The 21,448-nt window shown below is 36.7% G+C and overlaps 4 protein-coding genes across 9 annotated transcripts in view; all 4 read left to right on the forward strand.

Moving 5' to 3' along the window:
• ovgp1 (oviductal glycoprotein 1) overlaps positions 1 to 20,914 on the forward strand; it is a 116,918-nt gene extending 96,004 nt beyond the window's left edge. Inside the window, 2 exon segments of the mRNA XM_057362608.1 lie at positions 20,729 to 20,897; positions 20,899 to 20,914. Of these exon segments, the coding sequence (XP_057218591.1) occupies positions 20,729 to 20,897; positions 20,899 to 20,914 (185 nt within the window).
• pnp4a (purine nucleoside phosphorylase 4a) lies at positions 3,593 to 7,024 on the forward strand. Its single transcript, XM_057362619.1, is given in 6 exon segments — positions 3,593 to 3,730; positions 4,757 to 4,920; positions 5,003 to 5,106; positions 5,513 to 5,688; positions 5,833 to 6,023; positions 6,217 to 7,024. Coding segments are annotated over 6 exon segments (879 nt in total). The 5' UTR covers positions 3,593 to 3,707; the 3' UTR covers positions 6,438 to 7,024.
• lg20h20orf96 (linkage group 20 C20orf96 homolog) lies at positions 7,232 to 13,388 on the forward strand. 4 transcript variants are annotated; one of them, XM_057362609.1, is made up of 10 exons: positions 7,232 to 7,287; positions 7,496 to 7,622; positions 7,702 to 7,820; positions 7,896 to 8,054; positions 8,455 to 8,554; positions 8,732 to 8,889; positions 9,083 to 9,184; positions 9,265 to 9,351; positions 9,471 to 9,589; positions 12,503 to 13,388. In XM_057362609.1, the coding sequence occupies exons 1-10, from the start codon at positions 7,243 to 7,245 to the stop codon at positions 12,561 to 12,563; spliced, it is 1,077 nt and encodes a 358-aa protein (XP_057218592.1). In that variant the 5' UTR covers positions 7,232 to 7,242; the 3' UTR covers positions 12,564 to 13,388. The 4 variants fall into 4 exon arrangements, with proteins under 4 accessions (XP_057218592.1, XP_057218593.1, XP_057218595.1 ...); XM_057362610.1 differs by having other exon boundaries at positions 9,268 to 9,351; XM_057362612.1 differs by having other exon boundaries at positions 7,496 to 7,613.
• rem1 (RAS (RAD and GEM)-like GTP-binding 1) lies at positions 13,516 to 19,716 on the forward strand. Of its 3 annotated transcripts, none has more exons than XM_057362617.1 (5): positions 13,517 to 14,396; positions 15,163 to 15,509; positions 17,726 to 17,808; positions 18,326 to 18,533; positions 18,655 to 19,716. In XM_057362617.1, the coding sequence occupies exons 2-5, from the start codon at positions 15,182 to 15,184 to the stop codon at positions 18,930 to 18,932; spliced, it is 897 nt and encodes a 298-aa protein (XP_057218600.1). In that variant the 5' UTR covers positions 13,517 to 14,396; positions 15,163 to 15,181; the 3' UTR covers positions 18,933 to 19,716. The 3 variants fall into 3 exon arrangements, with proteins under 3 accessions (XP_057218601.1, XP_057218600.1, XP_057218599.1); XM_057362616.1 differs by having other exon boundaries at positions 13,517 to 14,069; XM_057362618.1 differs by having other exon boundaries at positions 13,516 to 15,509.
• Positions 20,915 to 21,448: the final 534 nt, after the last annotated feature.

Raw genomic sequence — 21,448 nt, forward strand, 5'->3', positions numbered from 1 at the left:
TTGCTAGTTTCCACCCGACGCAGTTCTCATTTTCCCGTCCTGCGCCGCGTTGTTTAAATAGCAAATGCATTTGCGCTCATTTGTGCGCCCATGGGCGCCTTGGTCTAAAAAAGAGGTGTGCTCAGGCGCATTTTTGGCGCGTTGCTATTTTGAGGAACTGAAAATATACTGCGCCATAGACCAACTCAAACCTGGTCTAAAGTCAATGGGGCAATTTTTTTTAGTTAGCCTATTTAAAGGGTGCATTAGGAATATGCGCCTATAGGCGGGTGCACAGTGCTCGTACATTCTGCTTATTACACTCAGAGGGATGCGCAGCAGCACACAATAATGGCAAATATTACAAATAAATGGATTACAATGTGAAATATTATTATTGTGGACATAAAGATAAAAATCCGGCTTAGACGGTATGCTTGCGCGCTTTAACTTCTCGCATGAGCAGACGCGTTTCCTTTCTGGAGAAGTGTGTGCTTTTTCGAATTCCGCCATGTAAATAGCGAATCCGCCATGGCGCGAGCGCAACTGGCTCTAAAAGGGAATGGTAGATGAGACTCTAATTGGTTTACTGCATGCTTGGCCCACAAAACACCCATTACTCTTTAAGAGAATCGGGACAACCCGTTTAGACCATGCTACCATGCGTGCGCTTTAAACCATGCGCTTAGATCGTGAAAATAGGGCCCACTGACTTAAATTTGACAACAGTATAGTAAACATAAAATAAGATTATAATAAAAATGCAAAAAAAATACTATCAATAAAATTTATAAATTATAAAAGTTAAAATTTATGAATATACAAAAATATTGATAAATGTTTAATAATAAAACATGATATTTACAAAAATGATCATATAAATTAGAATGTATTTATTTTTATATTTGAATATATATTGCAATTAATTAAAGTTTATTTGTATTGCGCTTTTTCCAATGCATATTGTTTAAAATACATTCCTGTAACTCAGTTGGTAAAAAATTGTTTTAGCACCACAAAGGTCATGGGTTTCATTCCAAGGAAGACATGTCATGAAAATGTGTATCTTACAAACACTGTACGTGACTTTGAATTAATGCATCTGTCAAATGCATTCTGCAAGTGTTTCTGAGTAATAAGACAGGAATGCAATCTGCCTTTGAAAATTTTGTTCAAGTTAAACCGGACGACACCCATATATAAACACAATTGTTATATTTACCTTACCCTTCTACGTTGGTTCATCAAACAATAAATAGAGGTGAGGGCTTAGGATAAGGACTTGATCATACATGACCATTCCACAAGTCACAAGTTTCCCAGCAGATTCACTAAACTCCAATTACTGCACACCTCCGCATGACCGGCCAGCCTGAGCTCATAGAATGAGTATTGTGAAGCATGTGAAATGCCTCGCGCATCAGAAATGTCTGGCACGTTCCGATGCACTGTGTACTTTTATATCATTATATTTACATTTTTTAATGATATAAGATTGCTTGTAAGCTGTAATGTCAAAAAAAAACTTTTTTTTAATAAAGGACAATATTTGACCCTTGAATTGATTTTGAGGCCATTGTTTACTTTACGTGATTAACATTATTGTAAGGGAGTTTTTTCTAACTCTACATACATTCTGCCTTAATTTTGCTTTCCAATTTTTTTGTCTTGGACATTTTTGCTGCTTTTTGTGGCCCTTTGTGATATGTTTACGTTTAATTGTTTCAGTGGTTTACCATGACTTTTCAATATTTAAGTCACAGATAAAAAATAACTTTGCACATCAATTTTTTTACAGCACTGAAAGTCTTTCACTATCTGTTTTATTCTGTTTATTTTGTAGAATTTAATTGAGATTCCAGTGGGTAAAAATCACATGTGCCTCATGTGCCACAGATTACTTCTGAGCAGATGGAGAGAGAGAGAGAGAGTGAGAGAGAGAGAGAGATGAATAGGTTATACTTGGCACTCTTCATTGTTAATGTAGTTACAGAGAAAGAAGTACACACTGTCAGCCTGTCAATTTCTGTCTTTCTCTCTAACTGTCTTCCTCTCTGATTACATTGTATCCCTCACATGAGCCCAGTTATATGTGACCTATATGCAGGATTCACAACGTCCACTTGGGACAAAAGGTTTTCAGATTTTAACTCCCTCAGCATTGCCAGACTGCTGGTATGTGAGCGAGCAATGGCAAAAATGTAAATATTATTGTCTAGAGTTGAATGTTTTCTGTTAAAGTGCTAGATAAATGTTTAGTAAGAACCTTCATAGTAAAATTGTTTTATAGAATTTCATTTGATTTGTGATATCGAGTGCTGGAATATAACTTTAGAATATGTCATTTTTTGGTGAATCTTTTAGTTTTGTCCTTTAAAATGTGATGTTCTTGACACTAACAGATTGTAATTGTTCAGTTTTGCAGTCAAATATTTTTGTGTAATGACGTCAAACTTATTGACTATTGTCCCCCAAGTCAATGGGGCCCAGTTAACAATGTTCCTCAAAATATCTTCTTTTGTGTTCTGCGGAGGAAAGAAAGTCATACAGGTTTGAAATGACAAGAGGGTGAATAAATTGATCTGGTTATGCAATAGGACAATAGGACTTTATTTCATGGCTGACTTCATATTATTCCTTAAGTTTCCTGATTCCTACTTTTCACTACACTTTTGAGTATAAAAGGAACTAGTCAAAAGGAGGTAATATAAGCCAAATAGAAGCTTGACACTACTACTCTTTGAGATATTACGCTTGTAATAATGTCAGGAGCATTTTTGGGATTTGGTCCATCTGAAAGTGATTAGTTGCTTTCAATCAGACAAACCTTGTGAGGTACCCAAATTGAATTTTTCTGGTCCCATGCTTTAGATTTTGGGTGGAGTCTGTCGCCCCGGTAATGGGCCTCACATGCCATCAGTCCTGTGGCAGAACTTGATCTGGACCCATTGGCAGCTCATTCCACAAACCTGATCTGCTACATGCTTTATAAGACAATACTACATTATGTGTCATAAAAAGAAGCTTAAAGCGAGACCAAATGTCAAAAAGTTGATTATAATTTTATGCATAAACTCTTAATCTTCCATCTATTGTTAAATCAAATTATCTATTATATGAGACATGACATGCTGGATTAGACTGATCTAACACGTTGTGAATATCTGTTCTCTTTCAAACCGATATAAACCACTTATTTTTATTTGGTACTGCTGAAAAAATGCATAATAGGAAGGCAGTTAAAATCCAGAGAATTTGTTTCGTTTGACGTTGTTGCTATATAATTAGTAGTTTTTGTTTTTATTACTGACATATGATTTCAATTTATAATCACTGATTCTATGATTAGAACCATAAAGTCATAAAATGTCACTACTAATGAGATTAAACTTTGCAGCCTTGTCTGAAACATGTAAAAAAAACATTGTTATGTAACATTTAAAAATCTCTACTCATAAAACCTTACGTGTTCCAAATCACGTTGAAAGTTCAATTTCCCTTTCGGATATTTAACCTGTGACAAACCTTCAAATTACAAGGAATTTAATTTGGCAAGACAAACTATAACACTGAGTTGTAACCAATCAGAAGGTTTGTGTGTGTTAGTGATGTCAGAGATTCGGTACACATAAATCAGCAGGACAGAGCTGCTCTGTCATCCACATACTGCTTCAGTTCAGGATCACATCTTCAGTTTAAAACTTCCTCCAGGACGATCTCAGAACAACATGCATAGTAAAGATCAGAACTGGTAAGTTACATTTGCTTATTTAATAAAAGGTTGAAAACAGATTTATCTGAGTATGTCCGTTTCAAAGGCAAGAAATGTAAAACTTCTGTTCTATTTTATACAGCAGTTAAAAGTGTTTTATTGTAATCCATTTAATTGAACAGAATGACAAAAGCATTTTAAACCAATTGTACCAACATAACCACAGGGTTTTATATACATCTGAAAATACTGAATTCAGTTAACAATGCAACAGTTGGGTACTGTAGCTGTATTTCAAAACATACTTTTATGTTTAGAATATAGTCCACAGCGTGCCGCAGATAATCCGTAATCGTTTAACAGTCTGTTTTTGAATAATTCATGCATTAAATGTAATATTTCCCTCTAATCTCACTCAGCTTTAAAGTAATAGTTAACCTCATTAAATTAAAATTCTGTCATCATTTATTCACCCTTGTGTCTTTTAAAATCTGTATATGACTCTTTTCTCTGTGGAACAAAAAGAAGATATTTTGAAAAATGTCTCTGTGGTTTTGTGTCCATACAATGGAAGTCAATAGAGGTCGATGTTGTTTGGTTACTAACATCCTTCAAAATATCTTCTTTTGTGTTCTGCCAAAGAAAGTCAGTCAAACAGGTTTGAAATGTCATGAGGGTGAATAAATAATGAAAGCATTTTTTATTTTTATTTTTTTATTCCCTTTAAGTCCTCTCTCGCCATTTATGATCTCTACATGAGCAATTTCTTATCCACAAAACGTTCTGTTCCTCTCCGGTGGAATTAGCTCTCCACCCAACCTGTACAGTACATCCCAACCTTCAAGAAACGCATGAAGACACCTGTTCTGCACTCATCTGACTAACCCAAAACTGTCAAATTTTTCAGAATGTAACTTCATCTTTAGGTTTGTTCATCTTTTCCTTGCTTGAACTCTGGTCCTACTTGCAAACATGCACTTATTATTGGCTAAAAAGGATAGATGCTCTCTCATTTGTAAGTGAATATAGACAGTAAGTGAGTGTTCAGTTCTTTGTCATCTCAAGCCATGAGGACTACCAGAAAACAGCAGACTGGCTGCTCTCCCATACACAACACAGACCTAAAGTGGCCATCATCTGTGGCTCTGGACTGGGTCTGCTGGCAGATGCCCTCAAGTGCCAAGACTTCTTCAAATATTCAGACATCCCCAGCTTTCCTCAAAGCACCGGTGAGACAGCACAGAGCATACATTTATTTTCTCCTTTTGAAACGTGAAAAAGTCTTACTATTTTTTTTGTATATGCAAACAGTATAAGGCCATGCTGGACGTTTGGTTTTTGGGCAGCTTAAAGGGAAGACTTGTGTGTGCATGCAGGGACGATTTCACATGTATGAAGGACACTCGCTAAGCAAGGTTTGCCTTTTTTTTTAAACTTTTGACAGCAGTCTACTTTGATAAGTCAAGTCAATTTGGGTTACAAATAGTCATTACAGTACAAAACCACACTCTATTCATTTGGTGTCATCTGCTTCGTTCCAAAATAAAGACAGAACAGGCAGATTCCTTTTTCCGTTTTAATGCCAGTTCATTCGCACCAAGCCGATCATGCTGATCTGAATCACATGCTGTATGCCAAAGCACAAATGAGCATTCAATGAAACTTTTGTCTGGTTTGCATAACACATAGATTAATGTGGTTTACAGTACAGCAGCAAGCTTATGATTAGTGATGATACTGTAAGTGCTTGTTGTTGTTGAAAATGGATTTTGATACACATTATTCAACACGTACTGTATAAAATCTGTTTGTGTTTCTCAGGTCACTTTTCCAGTAAGAGTGTTCAAACTTCTGGGTGTTGAAACCCTGATTGTGACTAATGCTGCTGGATCATTAGCGGACAGTTACAGCTGTGGTGATCTTATGATCATCCGTGACCACATTAATTTCCCTGGACTAGCTGGATTGAACCCACTTAATGGACCGAATGATGATAAGTGAGTATCTGTTTGTGAAAACACTGATGTGAGTTGAGAAAACCTATTTGTTTGATATCAAGGCAAATGATTTATTCAGTATTGGAACATTTCATTCATTTTAGATTAGTACAAGGATTGTAATCGTTTGTTTGTATTTCCAAGATTTGGTCCACGATTTCCACCCATGTCTGGGGTGTATGACAAAGGCTTACGGAAGATGGCATTTGACATCTGTAAGACCATGGGCATCTCTCAGTATGTCCAGGAGGGTGTGTACTGCATGGTGGGAGGGCCCAACTTTGAGAGTATAGCTGAAGCCCGACTTTTACACAGACTGGATGTGGACGCAGTGGGTAAGAATCATGTGTCTCATTTAATCAATTAAATGACCATATCATCAGGATATCGTCTATCAATTGATTTTTTTACATTATTTGGTCATGGTAGTAGCACAGAAAATATACACTCCAATTTTAAGTAGTAAGTCATGTTGGTTGATAGCCAGATGCATCACATTATTCATTCATTCATCATTTGCCTTTAAAGGTATGAGCACTGCGCCAGAAGTGTTGGTTGCCAGTCACTGTGGCATGAAAGTCTTCGGTCTTTCTCTCATCACTAACAAAGTTGTGAAAAGCTATGAGGACAACGAGACTGTCAATCATGAAGCCGTGCTTGAAGTGAGCAAAATGCGCTCAGAGACTCTGCAGACGCTTGTCACCGAGCTCATCAGTCGCATGGACATTAACAACAACAACACTGTATGATGTCATCCATGCTGTTTGTGCCAATCAAAACCTCATCCAGAAAAACCTGCAGCTATCATGATTACCTTTTTATTATAGTAGACGACTGTACAAAACATCTGTTTTCTGTATGATTTTACTCCATGGAAGAGATCTAGGCTATTTCTATATTTGTGCCATGTCAACAAACACTGGGCTGTTCAGTGTGTGTGTGTGTGTGTGTGTGTGTGTGTGCGCGCGTGTGTGCGTGCGTGCGTGCGTGCGTGCATGCGTGTGTGTGTGTGTGTAAAACATTTATTACATTTGATCTTTTTTGTGTACTGGAAGGTGGATGTAAAATGTTCTATTTATTTAGAATAACAGTATCATTTAAATGTAGCCTATGTGGGAAACTTTGCTTGATACACAGCTTTTTGAATTTATCATGCAAATTAATATAAATCTTAATATTGGTTATTTTTTTGATAATTTAAGATATTTAAATCATTTCATAATGCTATTACGACCCTGTCTTACATTTTTTCTGTTTGTTTTGTACATTGTGGTTAAATCAACTTGCTTTTCTGTATGACAAATAATCTGAGCTGAAAATGCACCAATAAACAATACAACAATAAACGTATATTGACTCGAATGCAATCACTTCAAACTGTTTTAGAATGTAAAAAAATCAGGAAGTTTAAACAGGAAATGTATCCCAAAACGCACGTGCTCAACATGTCCACTAGATGGCGGCAGACCTATATTGTATGCAGTCATGGACCTGCGGTTGCCATGGCAAACTTATGGCAACTTTCTTGTTTCAACCAGCTAAAAGTACGATATCATGACACTGAACTTGAGATTACGTACAAGCAACTTTACTCCGGTGGTATGTTTTTTTTTATGATTGAATTGTTTACCCATATCAAAATATAACCTGTTAATTTGTGGATTTTATTACAACTAAAACGAAAAATAATGTTAGGGGCACAATATTTTATAGTAGTTATGAAAAAGTTGGACCTATACTACATTTACTTTCCTGTTGAAGATTACTGTCTGTATAAGTAATACAGCTGTTAAATTTATGTTTTAAGGATTACAGCAAATGGCAGCGAACTACCGAACCTCATCTGCTCTGGGCAGCTCCTCACAAGACACTACTACCACAACAGAATAACAAAGAGACTTTCGTAACCAGACAACATCAGACAGGTATATCAGGTAAGATATAACTAAGCATTACAATAACGATTAACAGTCTGCTTTATGCATTTATTTTTTAATTCAATTTTATGTACAGCAAAACCCCAACAAAGCACTACCCACAATGATTCCACAACATTCCCCAAATTCACTAAGAGAACTGAAAAAAGGATGCAGGATCAAGTTACCACAACAAAAAATATAAAAAAATTAATGGTGCGTACCGCAAGAAAGTAGATGTTTGCTTCTCTTATTTATGTATGTCATGAAATCCATTCTACTGTATTGTAGTTACTCATCATGTCCAGGAGAGAGGCTATAAAAGATCTGGAGGAGCATTGTGAGCAACTTCAAGAGATGAACCTGCAGGTAGCCAGGAGCATTGTGGATACAGACAGAAACTCGCTCTCTAGGGATAAAGACCTGCTTAACCAGCAAGAACAAATGAGGGTGAGCAAGAAGTATAAAAGGTTATAAAGTCTATATATGTATTTTTTTTCCAGCTTAAATGTAGAAGTAAAGTTTTTAGATTTAGTAAGTTTAAATACTATGACCCGGTTTCACAGACAAGGCTTAAGACTAGTCCCAGACTAAAATGAATTTTGAGCTTTCTCAACTGAAAATAACTTGCCCTGACATATCTTAAAATATGTCAGTGCCATTGTTTTGTCTCAAGATGCACATCAGTAATGTTTTTTTCTAAGGCATTTTAATAAAAGTGACTTAAATAGCCTAAATTAACTAAGGCGTAGTCCTGGCCTAGGCTAAGCCTTGTCTATGAAACCGGGCCTCAGTGTTAAATTATAAGCATTTTACTAGGTTATGAGCATTTCTACCCCCTTCTGTCTAGAGATCAATGGCAGGGTTGAAGCGATGGAGTGACAGTCAAATTACAAGTATCAAAGCAGAGCTGACAGATGCAAATGAAACATCACAGACACAACTCAGTGGTTAGTTTACCATACTGTAATCCATTACATCCGAATTATTTATTTGATTATCCCTGCTAAAAAAAATTACAGGTCACCAGTGTATGTTTTTGTTTGTACTCAATAGTCATTAATGGTAGTGCAAAATATACAGCACCAAACCATAGCAAGCAGTCTGGGTATCTTCTGTGAGCACAGGTTTGCAGGAGCAGCTGGATATGGTGAAAGCAAAAGTGATGGCGGCTCAAAAGCAACTGCACAGTTTGAAGACATACAAAGATATGAAGTTCCCAGTCAAGGCCCTGCAGATTGCAGACATGGAGAGACAGCTGAAAAGACTGAGGGATGTGCAGCAGGTAAAATATTGACAGGACTTGACAAAGTGGTATTTGGCGGTTTATATTTAATAAATGTTTAAATGTAGACATTTTGGCCACCTGATAAGCAAATTGAATACAACTCAGGTACATCTTTGAAAATCCTTTATTAAATAAATATAGTTATTAACAATCATAATGTTTATTGTTTTCTTTTAAAAAATATTCTTAGAATGAGAAGGAAGATGTGAGTGTGGTGTTTGAGAAAGAAATGGTCAATTTAAAGAGACGTCGCCAACAGAAAGAACAGGGAGTTCTGTCTGCTTTTGTTGAGGTGAAGAGCCATTACTGTTTGAAACTCTTCTCGTACATTTATTTGATGTTTTAGAAAATATCTTTGTGGTTTATTTTCAGAAGCATGCATGTTACGTCCCTCCCGTTGTCAAACTGATTTCCTCACAAAACCACAGGATGAGGGAAGAGATCCATATGCACAGACAGGTGATATGTAGAATTTTTTTAATTAACAAAGTAGTAACAAAAGCATAGTACTATTTTTTTTAAAGAATGAACTATAACTGCATGATCAACTGTTAAAAAAATCTCTTTTATTTTTAAAGGAAATAATTCAACTGGAGCAGAGGAACAAAGAGCTCATGAAGAGTATTCGTGAACTGCAACTATCAAGACCAAACATCAGGAGAGAGATCTTTCCAGATGTTTTCCTCAAATCAGATAAGTAGGTGTATGATGACATCTGTTATTGAAGCAAACAGCATTTTATCACACGGAACAGAGTTCTTATGTCCTCGATTAATCCCAGAACCCTGCCAAGCTCTCTAGTATATGCACTTATGCGTTTTGGAACAAGTTGAAAAAAAGTTCTCATAATAACTGGCCACTTAAATGAAGGTTAATATGACCGTAACTCTTCTGATAAACAGATATAGAACAGCAACACTTAGAAAACTTCACTTTCAAGAGCCTTCTTCTATAGGCGATCCCAAACAATGTGATAAGAACACAGCCTGTGACAGTTCTATTTGGGTTAGGACACAAACATACTTCAGTGTTTGGGCAACCCCCAGTGATGTTATACTGTGTTATATGTAAATCTATAAATAATAAACACTCTAAATTATTATTTAAAATTTTGTTGCTGATGCTACAGTAGAACTGATGTAAAGTGCTAAACCTATTTTGATGTTTAGGAATGTAAAACATTAAAGGAATAGTTCACCTTCAAAATGAAAATTCTGTCAACATTTAAGCCCATTGCACATTGAGTCAGAAATCTGCATCCGAAATTTCCGCACATTAAAAAATAAATACGACCTCACGTTGTGTCAATCACATTTACACACTGCCTCCGATATTTTCGTCCTTCACAAAAAAAAATCGGACCGGGTTTTTCGCATCCGTAGCAAGCATTTTGAGTGGCCTTTTTTAAGAATTCAGAGACACCGTACAAACGAGAGCCAAATACGAAAAAAACGCATCCGAAAATTTCGGACTGTATGTGCAAAGACCTTTACTCACCCTGTTGTCATTTTAAACCTGTGTGATTTTCTTTTTTCTGAAAAACACAAAAGAAGATATTTAGAAAAATGTTGGTAACCGAACAATGTTGGTTTTCTGTTACCAACATTTTTTCAAAATCTCTACTTTTGTGTTCTGCAGAAGAAAGAAAGTCATACAGGTTTAAAATGACAAGAGGGCGTGTAAATAATGACACAATTGTTATTTTGAAGGTGAACTATTACTTTAAAATAGTAAGTTGAAATAACTTGTAAAGCCAATTGAAGCAAAAAATTACAGTGAAATGCTATTATTCAGGTGATTTACAATAAGCACACTGACTCTAACTTAAAAAGCATGTTGCTCTATGAAAGAAAAAATCAATGTAAAATTGAACCGTTTACACTACTTGTGGCAACTTTAAGAATGCAGTGCGAGTTGTGAATTGCGTTGTGATGCATTTTGGAATGTAACACCGTATCTACACTGGACGCGACCGCACGACACAACATGACAAAAGACATTAGAAACGCATTAGAACCAATTATAATTTCAAATTTTGTCCACACTGGATGCGGTGCGGCGTGACACGACAAACCCAGCAGGTAGTCATGTCGCGCCTGTCGCGTCCGGTGTAGACACGGTGTAACAACCCACAAAATACAAAAACACAAAAGTGTCTCCATTCAGCCCTTGTTTAGAAACAATGCAGATGCACAAGTAGTAATTCTGACCCGAAGGTGTGTCTTCAAGTAGCTCCAACGTAAGTTTGAGGACAAAGAACCCTCTACTTTCAAACAAAGACATAGTTTGGAAAAAGTATTAGGCGGCTGGAGATCGTGTTATATTACAAAGTTTTGGAAAAGACTCCAAAGGCCATCTTAAAGATAAATGAAGAACAAGAGAATGCTGCGCATTCATGGAATCCCCGGCGTCCATTAAAGGTTAATGAAGGTTTCACATTTCCCAACAGTCTGTTCCAAAACATTTTCCTCTCCATGACAATTAGTCATATCTCCAAAACAATTAGACACTTTATTCCAGACCGCAAAAGTGATAAGTGAATGCACGCACAAACTCTCTTCACCCTTGGGAACTTTGTTCTGTCACAGTTAAGATTTATTCATATGGACCTTTGGTCCTTGAGGGCCTTTGACCTATGGGACAAAGAATGTGGAAAACAAACAAGAACGTTTAGGGTTTTTACATATCATGTCACACTGAGCTCCGAATTATAAACGTTTCCATTAAATGGAGATAATTATAAACAGATCTGGAATTTCCTGCTCTGCTCGTGACAGAGACATGACTTTAGTATCTGCAGATGTCCAGAGCCCCAGCAGAGAAAGTTCTCATGTTTTCTGTTTTAAACAAACTGTCTCTGGCTTTGGCGGCCATGTTTAAGGGTAGATGTTTCATAAGAAGTCCTGATTTACAGACATCCCTATAAACACAGCTGTGAGACTGTGTGTGGACACCCCTTTAGGGTACTTTTGGGGAAAAAATGTAACTGGCAAGTTTTTTTCCCTTTTTCATGATGGGATGCAGCCCTTCATCTCAGGCAGGCAAACAACGGTCATATAGTTTATTCCTAACTTATTTGTTTATTTTGTATCTAAATGCATTAGGCCATTGATGCATAATTATGAAGTGACCGAATTGAATGTGTATTTTGGGAACAAGCAGTTTGGAGGTTGGTTGTGTAAAATGAAAAACTGAGGGAACCTGAGAGCCGATGAGCTGTACAGGGCTTAAATCTTGTCCTGGCACTGTGTGTGATGTTTGTCATATAAGGTCTATTCTGAATACTATGTTTAAACATTATACAGGGTAGCTTCTGCACCCCTTGCAGTCACCAAAGGGATCTGTTGTTTGAGTAGCCAGACTGGGCTAGACATAACAACTTTGAGTTTGGGGGCAGGAATATCTGTTTGTCTCACTTATAGCAGACAGAGGATGTGTTTAAAACTTGTTTGGAGATAGTAACCATTTTGCAATTCTGTGTAGTGCTGCACAGAAACAGGACTTTTGGTGTTTTATTAGGCTGTGTAAACAAGCTAAATTATTATGACATTATTTTTCCTAAGGTGTTATAATAACTGTATACTGTCACTGTCACTCTGTTGTCTTATAGGTGTACTCCAGATATGGATGTCCATCTCAGTGTACCACGAGAGGATTTACTCCCCATATAAACCTGTGCTAACGGCATTACCTTTTTGAGTCTTGACTTGAGCTGCTGTATATTAGAGAAGAAAATTAAGGAAGCCACTTCATTAAATCACATTCTGCAGAGGTCAAAACATTAGATTGATTGTTTCATTTGTTTTATTTGTCTTTATGTCCAGTATAGAGGCTTTACAGTACTGTATTTGCCATAATCTTTTGATGTGTCTGCATATTAAGAAAATCGCATTGCCTTGTAAATTATTCAACACAGCCTGCACATGTACAGTAACTATTTCATTTTGTAAACAGTAATAGAATGCTCCTTTACAATAAGACCTATGTTTTACATATCTATGACTTTTTTCCAGACTAGTTTTATCTCAGACTTCTGAAAAGCATGTTATGTGTAATTTTGTTTTAGAAATGTTTGCTAAGTTCACGTGACTGCAAGATGCCTTCAATTTTCATTGGATGTGCGTTGTAGGCCTATCTTCCCATGTAGTTTCTGGGACCAGTCAGCAAGCAAGTTTCATTACAATTAATGAAACTTTAACGTGTTAGTCTTCGTGTTTCATTTTATGACTATATATGACTCTGTTTATTCTGTAAATGGAGCATTTCTGAGCCTTTTTTGTAAAACTTGAAAGCAGAAGTTTGGTGACATTGATGTAATTGACCAATGTGTGGGAACGAGGCTTTGCTCTGTAAACACTTATGGATTTCAGCACCCCAGTGTACTGGCGACGGGTTTGATTACTTCTGTTGTTTCCTTTGGAAAAGGTTCAGAAAAGCCTCAGAGAATAAAAAAAATCCTGCTAAAACTGCAAGATCAAGGCAAGGAATAAAGCTTATTTACTCAATTTCTTTCTGGATCTTTATTACCTTGCATAGCCAGGACTTTTCTTCAATAAATAAATCTTATTTTAATTTTAGAAATGAAAACAAACCTGGATCAAATTAAATAATGGATTAAATAAAATGACAGCGTTCATTAGAAAATTGCGTAAGCACAAAGTAAAGAAACAACTTTGGAAGTTTCTCCCTGAATAAAAAATACACAAAACAGCGATCCAAGTACTGGCTCAGAATTCGGTCTCTTGTGGTTTGCGTGACTTTCCGGTGATGCCATTAAAACAATACGCGTTCAACAGAAGTTTCACATCAAGGAAACGTGACTAATGAGAAGCGTCTGATAAAATATGACATTCAAGCTCAGTTTAAGCAGGAAATGACAGAAGATCTACGTCATGTTGTTGGAGTGGGACGGTGCTAAAAAGAGACAACTTTTCGTGGCCCTGGATGATGTTGAAAGACGCTCACCGAGGACCCACGAGACTTACAACTAGGGGCCCGTTCGTTGAGCAGTGTTTATGGATTATGTGCGTATTGTAAACATACATTACTCAGGCTGAGCTGGCAACGGGAGTCCCCCTGTGTTTGATGACAAAGACACATGCAACTTCACACCGAATGAGATCAGGGGGTTGAGGAAGTGTAGAGATGAAATGAGAAGCCCCTGTGTGGAGATAAAGGTGAGTAGACGAGATGTGAACTCAGCGATGCCAGCGCGCGACTGCGTGTCATTGCGCACGATGGATGTCCGTGGTCTGGAGCGCGAGTTTGTGACAGCGCGCGAGATGAGAGAAACCCTTGATTCCGCTCGTGAATATTTAAATGCGTTGTGGAAGTCAGTAGGCTGTTGCTATGACTGCAGCGGTGTAGCGTTTCTGCACGGTCTGTACATCAACCTGTACTGCGCGCTAACTGATTGATTCCTGCAGTTACGGTTCATTTGATGTGATCGGTACATTGGAGAATAAGCTGCTATAAGTGGAAAGCAGTCGTTGACGGGCATGGTTGTGAGTACATTGCAAAAGTGCTTTTGTTAGAATCTGTCTAATTTGTTAAGTTGCTTAGTTTTATTTATTAAAATGCATGCATATGGGGTGGGGTTTACTTAACTAACTTTTTCTCTGTTGTCGTTTTTTACTACAATTTTACATTTCCACATTTATTGCGAAAAGATACAGTTCACTGTCATGTTTAATAAAAGACTATTTGATTACTTTAAGAAGCATTGAAATCTGTCACGAAGCAGCAAAATGAAACAATTTCAACAATTTGCTACTGCAAAAATGTGATGATATTTGAAATGACCCTACTAACAAAACGACTGCTAGAGAAAACAAACATTTGTACACATTTGAGTTAAGATACTGCCCTTGTGACAACTTTTCTGTGTGACAACTAGCCCTAATGTGCCATGTACGTGTGATGAATAGTGACTAAAGGTTTATGTGCTGGTTGAAGAGAAAGTTCCCCCCAAAATAAAAATATTGTCATCATTTGGTCACCATCATGTCATTCCAAACCTATTTCTAGAAATATTTTGAGAAATGTCTCAGTGGTTTTGTGCCATACAATAGAATATCAATAGGATCCGATGTTGTTTAGTTAACAGTGTTTAGAACATATTCTTATGTGTTCTGCAAAAGAAAGTCATACATGAGGGTGAGTAAATTATGAAAGAATTTTCATTTTTGGGTGAAATACTCCTTTAATTACGACAAAATGAGCTTTTTGTTTGTTTGTTTGTCAATCCTAACTATGTCACTTTTGTAATAGGCATACAAATGTATATAAGATGACGCTCAACACACAGAAAGAGCGGAAGGAACCCCTAAGAAGAAGAGCAAGTACTCCCATCCCCTCTTCCCGTCAGGCGACCCGGGGAGATAGAGACTCCTCGTCTGACCCGTACCACCCTCCGCTCGCCCAGTCAGCCTCATACCACTCCGGAGACAAGAGCTTCCACTCAAGGGCCAACTGGTCTTCAGACTCGGAGTCTGACAGCTCTGGATCAGATTGTCTTTATCGTGTGGTTTTGTTGGGGGATCACGGTGTGGGGAAGTCAAGCCTCATCAACATCTTCGCTGGAATACAGGAGAAGGATGCTCACAAGCACATTGGAGGTATTAAGTTCCAATGAATGTTAATATTGCTTTTTAGGATTATTGTTTTATGTTTTTAAAAATATGATGCCCACATATCAAATCAGTAGATTACAAATATGTGTCTTAACAAATTGGCAACTTAATATTGTGTTATTGATTCTATATGTAGCCTCTCTACTGTAAAATCTTATGGCATTCCAGAACCTCATATAACCTTGGCTAAACTGTTAGGTCTGCCTGATCGATAAATTGGCATGTGACATGATTGATTCTGAAACATTAATTGTATGACAGTATTGATTAATACATCAGTCAGTGCAAACAGTACACACAGTACATTGATTTGTGTACCAACCGTTGTCTAGAGTGTTGTGGTCGTTTATGTTTGCATACACTGCTTTTTGAGGTTGTCAGTGTTGTATTTATATTCCGTAAAATCATGTCTAGATTATTTTGCTGCTATATGTAAATGAGCATCTGACAGATTTTATAATCATCACTATGGTGTTAGATGTCCCATCTGTCCAGTCCACTTCATCTTTTAGTGTACTGAGGGTGCGAGACAATCCTTTATGAATGCTGCCATCAGAGATCTGCATTTTCTAACCATTAATTAGCTTTATTGGGGTGGTAAAACAAAGCTTTACTTCACTATATACACATACATATGTACACATATATGTTGTTTTTAAATACTGTTGTAATGTCTTTATAATGCTTCCTAATAGGTCAGTTATGCAAAATGCCTTCATGAAAACTGTCGTTTTACATCTGTAAGTGGAGAACTATTGACCTACTTGTTTTTTTTTTTCTGTTTTCGCTTTGACCTGTGCAGAACATCATGCTGTAAATAATCATGTCATTGACAAGCTGATGTCTGTTTATTGACTCCTTTACCAGTGGATATTAGTATGCTACACTTCTGTTTGCATATAAATAAATCCAAGCCAGTTTGTTTTTGTATGCTTCTTGATGCATTAATTTGCATGACTTGGACTTCAAAAAGTGCACAAAGTAACAACTGGCTTTTTTGTAGTTGTTGCTAGGGGGTAATTTTTTATGCAGGTGATCTCCTTGCTTATTCAGGAATGAAATGAAAGCAAGACTGAAGACAGGAAATACTTTTCATTTTCATTTTGAAATGTGCATTGACCAGGCAGAACACCTCTTAACGTTCCAGGAAAGCCTTTAGTCCATATCTGGATTATATTGTAGGTTTGACCTTAACATTTCGATGTTAAGTGTCATGTTAAGTGACAAGTTTTAGAGACGCTGAAGTTGATTAAGGACACTGTTATTCTTTATGGTGTGTTCACATGTTTAAGTCATAGTCAAGTGTGTCTTTAAGTGAAAAGTAACAGAAAGTGGAAAAATTAAGGCCTGTTTTACTCCAAAGCAAAGTGTTTTATCTTTCTTGTCAAGCTGGCTACACATAATCAGTTTGAAGTAGACACGATTTCATGCTTTTTCTGTGGTTCTGCTCCACATTCAATTTTCACATGAATGATTATAAAAACATACTTTAACTCTGTTCAAGTTCATCACTGATAAACACAGTAATGGCAGCATAATGATTTTTTGTTCTTATCCTTTCTCGGCAATGCTGCTGTGAAAGGTCTGAGATACTTTTTCCTATTTTGGATGTCAAAATTATATTTTGGACATTTGTTGGATCAATGTGAATGAGAATTTAGAATGTTGGTGTTTGTTGGATCAGTGCGAAGTACAAGTTATAATCCGTAACCGTAACACATTTTGCTTTGTAAAACTGAATCACATTAATTATTAATAAAAAAATATCATAACACTTTACAAAAACACTAATGTTAGTTCATGCTACTTTCAACATATACTAATACATTCTTAAAACAAGAAAAATTTCACAATGAATTAACATGAGCAATTGTATTGCCATAAAAAAATAAGAAGGATTAATAAATACTGAAAAACTACATTGCTTATTTTAAGTTCATGATGTTAACAAATACATCCTTATTTGTTAACACACTGTCAAATTCCATTCCTATTAAAGGCAAAAGCCGAGTAAATTGTAATTTGTGTGCATGACACTCATATATAAGATACCAGATAGATAGCTTTCTACAATTCTTTAGTCCATTATGACTAAAACTAAAACTGGCACAAATCTAGAATCTAATGAAGGGTATTGAGTCTCACTATGGTTAAGATACACAGCCCAAACTGACTGATAAATGATTTTTGTGTTTCTATAGAGGACACATATGAGAGAACCCTCACAGTGGATGGGGAGGAGACCACCCTAGTTGTAATGGACACTTGGGAAACAGAAAAACAGGTATGGAATTATCACACATCAACATATCATACCTTGTACTGTAAGTCTGCAGGTTGCTGTATAAGCTTATTAGTAAACTACAGTGAAAAGTTCTAAAAAAATTTGAAAGCATTTGGTCTGCAGGGGATTGCATGTGTTTGCCAGTCTGTCTATACTCAGAGCTGCAGTCACAAGTCCCACCTGCAGGGCTGCAATGCCCTTTTGCATGCCGCTGTGGAAAAACATGGCCACTCGGTGCCAGTGGCTAAACTCCATTGACAACAAGTGATGCCCCGTAGTGAGCGAACAACATACCGCTGGCCCCTGCTGTTAACCACGCAGCCAAGTACACTGATCGCTCTGGGCCTTAATTACACCACTATTGACGACTTCTCTCTGTGACGTCTGTCTGGCATCTAGGCTTTGTTTGGAACAGTTTACAAAGATAACTATTTCTGTTACAGAGTATTTTTCTGATATTCATTCTTCATATGCATGTGTACGCTTACAGTGTTTAACCCTTGTTTGAACTCTCTAGGAAGAAGATGAGAATTGGGTGCAAGATTACTGCATGCAGGTGGGCAACGCTTACATCATTGTTTACTCCATCACAGACCGCAGCAGCTTCGAGAGCGCCTCAGAGTTGCGAATCCAGTTGCGTCGCATCCGGCAAGCTGAAAACATTCCCATCATCCTCGTGGGAAACAAAAGTGACTTAGTACGCTCTCGAGAGGTGGCGGTGGAAGGTGAGTGCACAGCTGTGATGCTTATCGTTCGCACACTTGCATCATAGCGTGATGATGTTGTGTAAAGCTAGTGTTGTGGGGTCAGGCGATGGTTTCACACAATCCTGATCTTCCATGGCAGAGGGTCGGGCTTGCGCGGTGATGTTCGACTGCAAGTTCATCGAAACCTCTGCCTCCCTCCACCACAACGTTCACGAGCTCTTCGAGGGCATCGTGAGGCAGATTCGACTGAGGCGAGACAGCAAAGAGATGAACGAACGCCGGCGTTCCATCTACAAGCGAAAAGAGAGCATCACCAAAAAGGCCAGACGCTTCCTGGATCGGCTTGTGGCGAAGAACAACAAGAAGATGGCCCTGAAGGTCCGCTCCAAATCCTGCCATGACCTCGCAGTGCTGTGAATCCACAAGTGCACAAGTTGTGTCCACTCTCATTTTTTGAACTTTGGATCATCTGTTGCGTTATGGCTTATGATTAAGGCAAAGAGAGTTTGTCTGTAAAATTCATCCACTATTTTAATTCAAACATTAAGACATTTTTATTTATTCATCGATGTCAACATGTGACCAAATAGAATTTTAACCACCCTAAAGACTGAAGTTTTGCTTTTTGTTATAGTAGGTGTTTGAATTAAACCAAAGGTTTATTTGCTGTATATCACCAATTAAGTGGACTTTCAATGAACATTTCAATAATGTTTGCCTTATCAGACTAAACAGGGAAAAAAAATAAACAAGCAATATTTAATATTCAGTGTTGGTTGTACAGTGTTTCTTAAAGAATTTTATTTGACCTTTCTTTATTTCTAAAGAAAAAGTACTTTGTACACTCAAAGACATTTGCTTTGAGAAAGGCACAGCCCATTAGAAAAGGAGAGACACGTTTATTCTAATAAAGCAAAAAACACGAACATGTCAGTCTTCATTTACAAAGAGCATGTGAATATTGAGAGTGTATTTTCAGATTATATGAAAATAGATAGTGGGTCAGTAAACTATAACATTATTAAGGTGTCAGATATTTTCCCAGGAACCTATTGCAACAACAAAAATAATGGTTTACAGACTATTTCTTTCTAAATGTATTTTTGTCTACTTTTTTGGCACTGGAGATATGTTTTTGTACAACTCAGTGTTGTATGTTTGTAAATATGTAATGTCCAATGTTTGTAAAATAATAAATGACTCTGAAATATGTAACAATAGTTTATTATGCTTTGCATTGCATGAAAACAAATATAATTACATGACTTTTAGTGTTTTTTAATCTTCTTAAACTTTTTTTTGCTTTTCTTAACTTTTCAGTTCATTTCAGTTTAGTCTTTCTTTTAGCTAAATAAGCGAGTTCAGTGATGTGTTATCATTGACCATTCTAAAATATTTGCTTAACAAGAAGTTTATGTTGTTTTAAAGCTTTAGGAGCAATTTATGATGCAAGGGTTTTTTCTATTAATCAGATTATTTCTCTTAAATGCTCATAATTTCAGAGGACGCTCTTGCTGCTTCAAACCTAAAAGCATTACAGCTAACTAATGAAAGGCACATTGATTATCCATATTAAACATGCAGACATGAGATGCAATGCAAATTCCATTTACACTGCTTTGATCTTCAAATTTAGTGTACTATTTATTAATAAGCTTTACAGACCGTTTCATCGGATGCACGCACCTTGCTTCTTTCGTTCACCTAACTTCCTTTCTGTGTTTGTTAATCAGTCTGGCTAGTGCAACAATATAATTTTTTTTATCAATTTATATTAATATTCATTTACAGTAACATTTTATTGTATAGTAATTGTTTTGTTAATTTTTAAAAATAAACTATTTGTTGATTAGGTTGCATAACTTTGTCGCATTTAAATTTAGCCATGTTACGGTTCTACTGGTAACACAAAATAATACTGGACATACTTTTAACTTGCTAGCTAATGTAATTTCTTTTGCTTGTTTTCAGAAATAATCTGCAGAGACTTTCTTTCCGGGCGTGTACTGGAAGTTAGGTTTGGGCCAATATTGTGTGTATAACATTTAATTTATCACAACAGGATTTTGTACTTAACCAAAAAAGTTTCAGCAGTGACACTGTAAACAAGGCTGGATTCACAAGAAAATTTTGATAAATTTTATCTTTAAATTATCTTCCGATTATCTGAATAACTAATCTAAAACTGCATCAAAACTAATGCAAATATATAGAATTTTCTCCACTGCCTCCAACCACCACCTCCAAACCCAATCAGACAACCACCAGAACCACAACTGGCTTCTTTAATGGAAACAAACAAATTTTACAACTGCGTGCAAGAGGAAATACTTTCTCAGAACACTGTGGTGCAGGAACAGAGTTTGATGACAGCTGTAAGTGCTTGGCCAAAGCACTAAAGAATAAATAATGTACAACCAATGAAGACTGAAAATAATTACTTGTCCTTTGTCTTCTGTTTCAGTGTGTTTTGTGTTTGTGTATAATGCCTCTTTGTAATATCTTATAATCTTTATGTCCTTAAAATGCAAAAAAAATCCAAATGTACTAAGTGTATTAGTATTTCACATCTGTAAAACTGTTAAGACTTTTTTCCAGCACAGAATGTCAACTAATCTGTTGCAAATTAGACTATTTTGCTCCATTACTCTGTATTTATTCTGTATTTATAGTAGCTTCTTGACCCCTGCACTAATGAATTCAGGATAAGAGAAAAAAGTTTGGAGTAGTGTTTGATCTGGGTGGCATTGGGTCAAAGAAAACATTCTTTGATTGTTTAAAATCTGTTTAGCCAGGCAAAAATTCCAATAGCCTGCATTGTAATTCTGCTATTTTCACTTTTATCCACCAGACTTTGGGATGCCCAGATCCATGCATGGCCCATCATCAACCACACACCTGTCTCCCATCTGCCATTGTGGTGTCTAATCCAA

This window comes from Triplophysa rosa, linkage group LG20 (assembly GCF_024868665.1).
Source record: "Triplophysa rosa linkage group LG20, Trosa_1v2, whole genome shotgun sequence".
NCBI classification, from domain to species: Eukaryota; Metazoa; Chordata; class Actinopteri; order Cypriniformes; family Nemacheilidae; genus Triplophysa; species Triplophysa rosa.

Coding starts and splice junctions, on each gene's coding strand:
- lg20h20orf96 (XM_057362609.1), top strand. CDS start 7,243: ATGACACTGAACTTGAGATTACGTACAAGCAACTTTACTCCGGTG. Junction 8,055..8,454: donor ACCAGCAAGAACAAATGAGG/GTGAGCAAGAAG, acceptor CCTTCTGTCTAG/AGATCAATGGCAGGGTTGAA. Junction 9,185..9,264: donor TTCTGTCTGCTTTTGTTGAG/GTGAAGAGCCAT, acceptor GTTTATTTTCAG/AAGCATGCATGTTACGTCCC.
- rem1 (XM_057362618.1), top strand. CDS start 15,182: ATGACGCTCAACACACAGAAAGAGCGGAAGGAACCCCTAAGAAGAAGA. Junction 15,510..17,725: donor TGCTCACAAGCACATTGGAG/GTATTAAGTTCC, acceptor GTGTTTCTATAG/AGGACACATATGAGAGAACC. Junction 17,809..18,325: donor CTTGGGAAACAGAAAAACAG/GTATGGAATTAT, acceptor TGAACTCTCTAG/GAAGAAGATGAGAATTGGGT.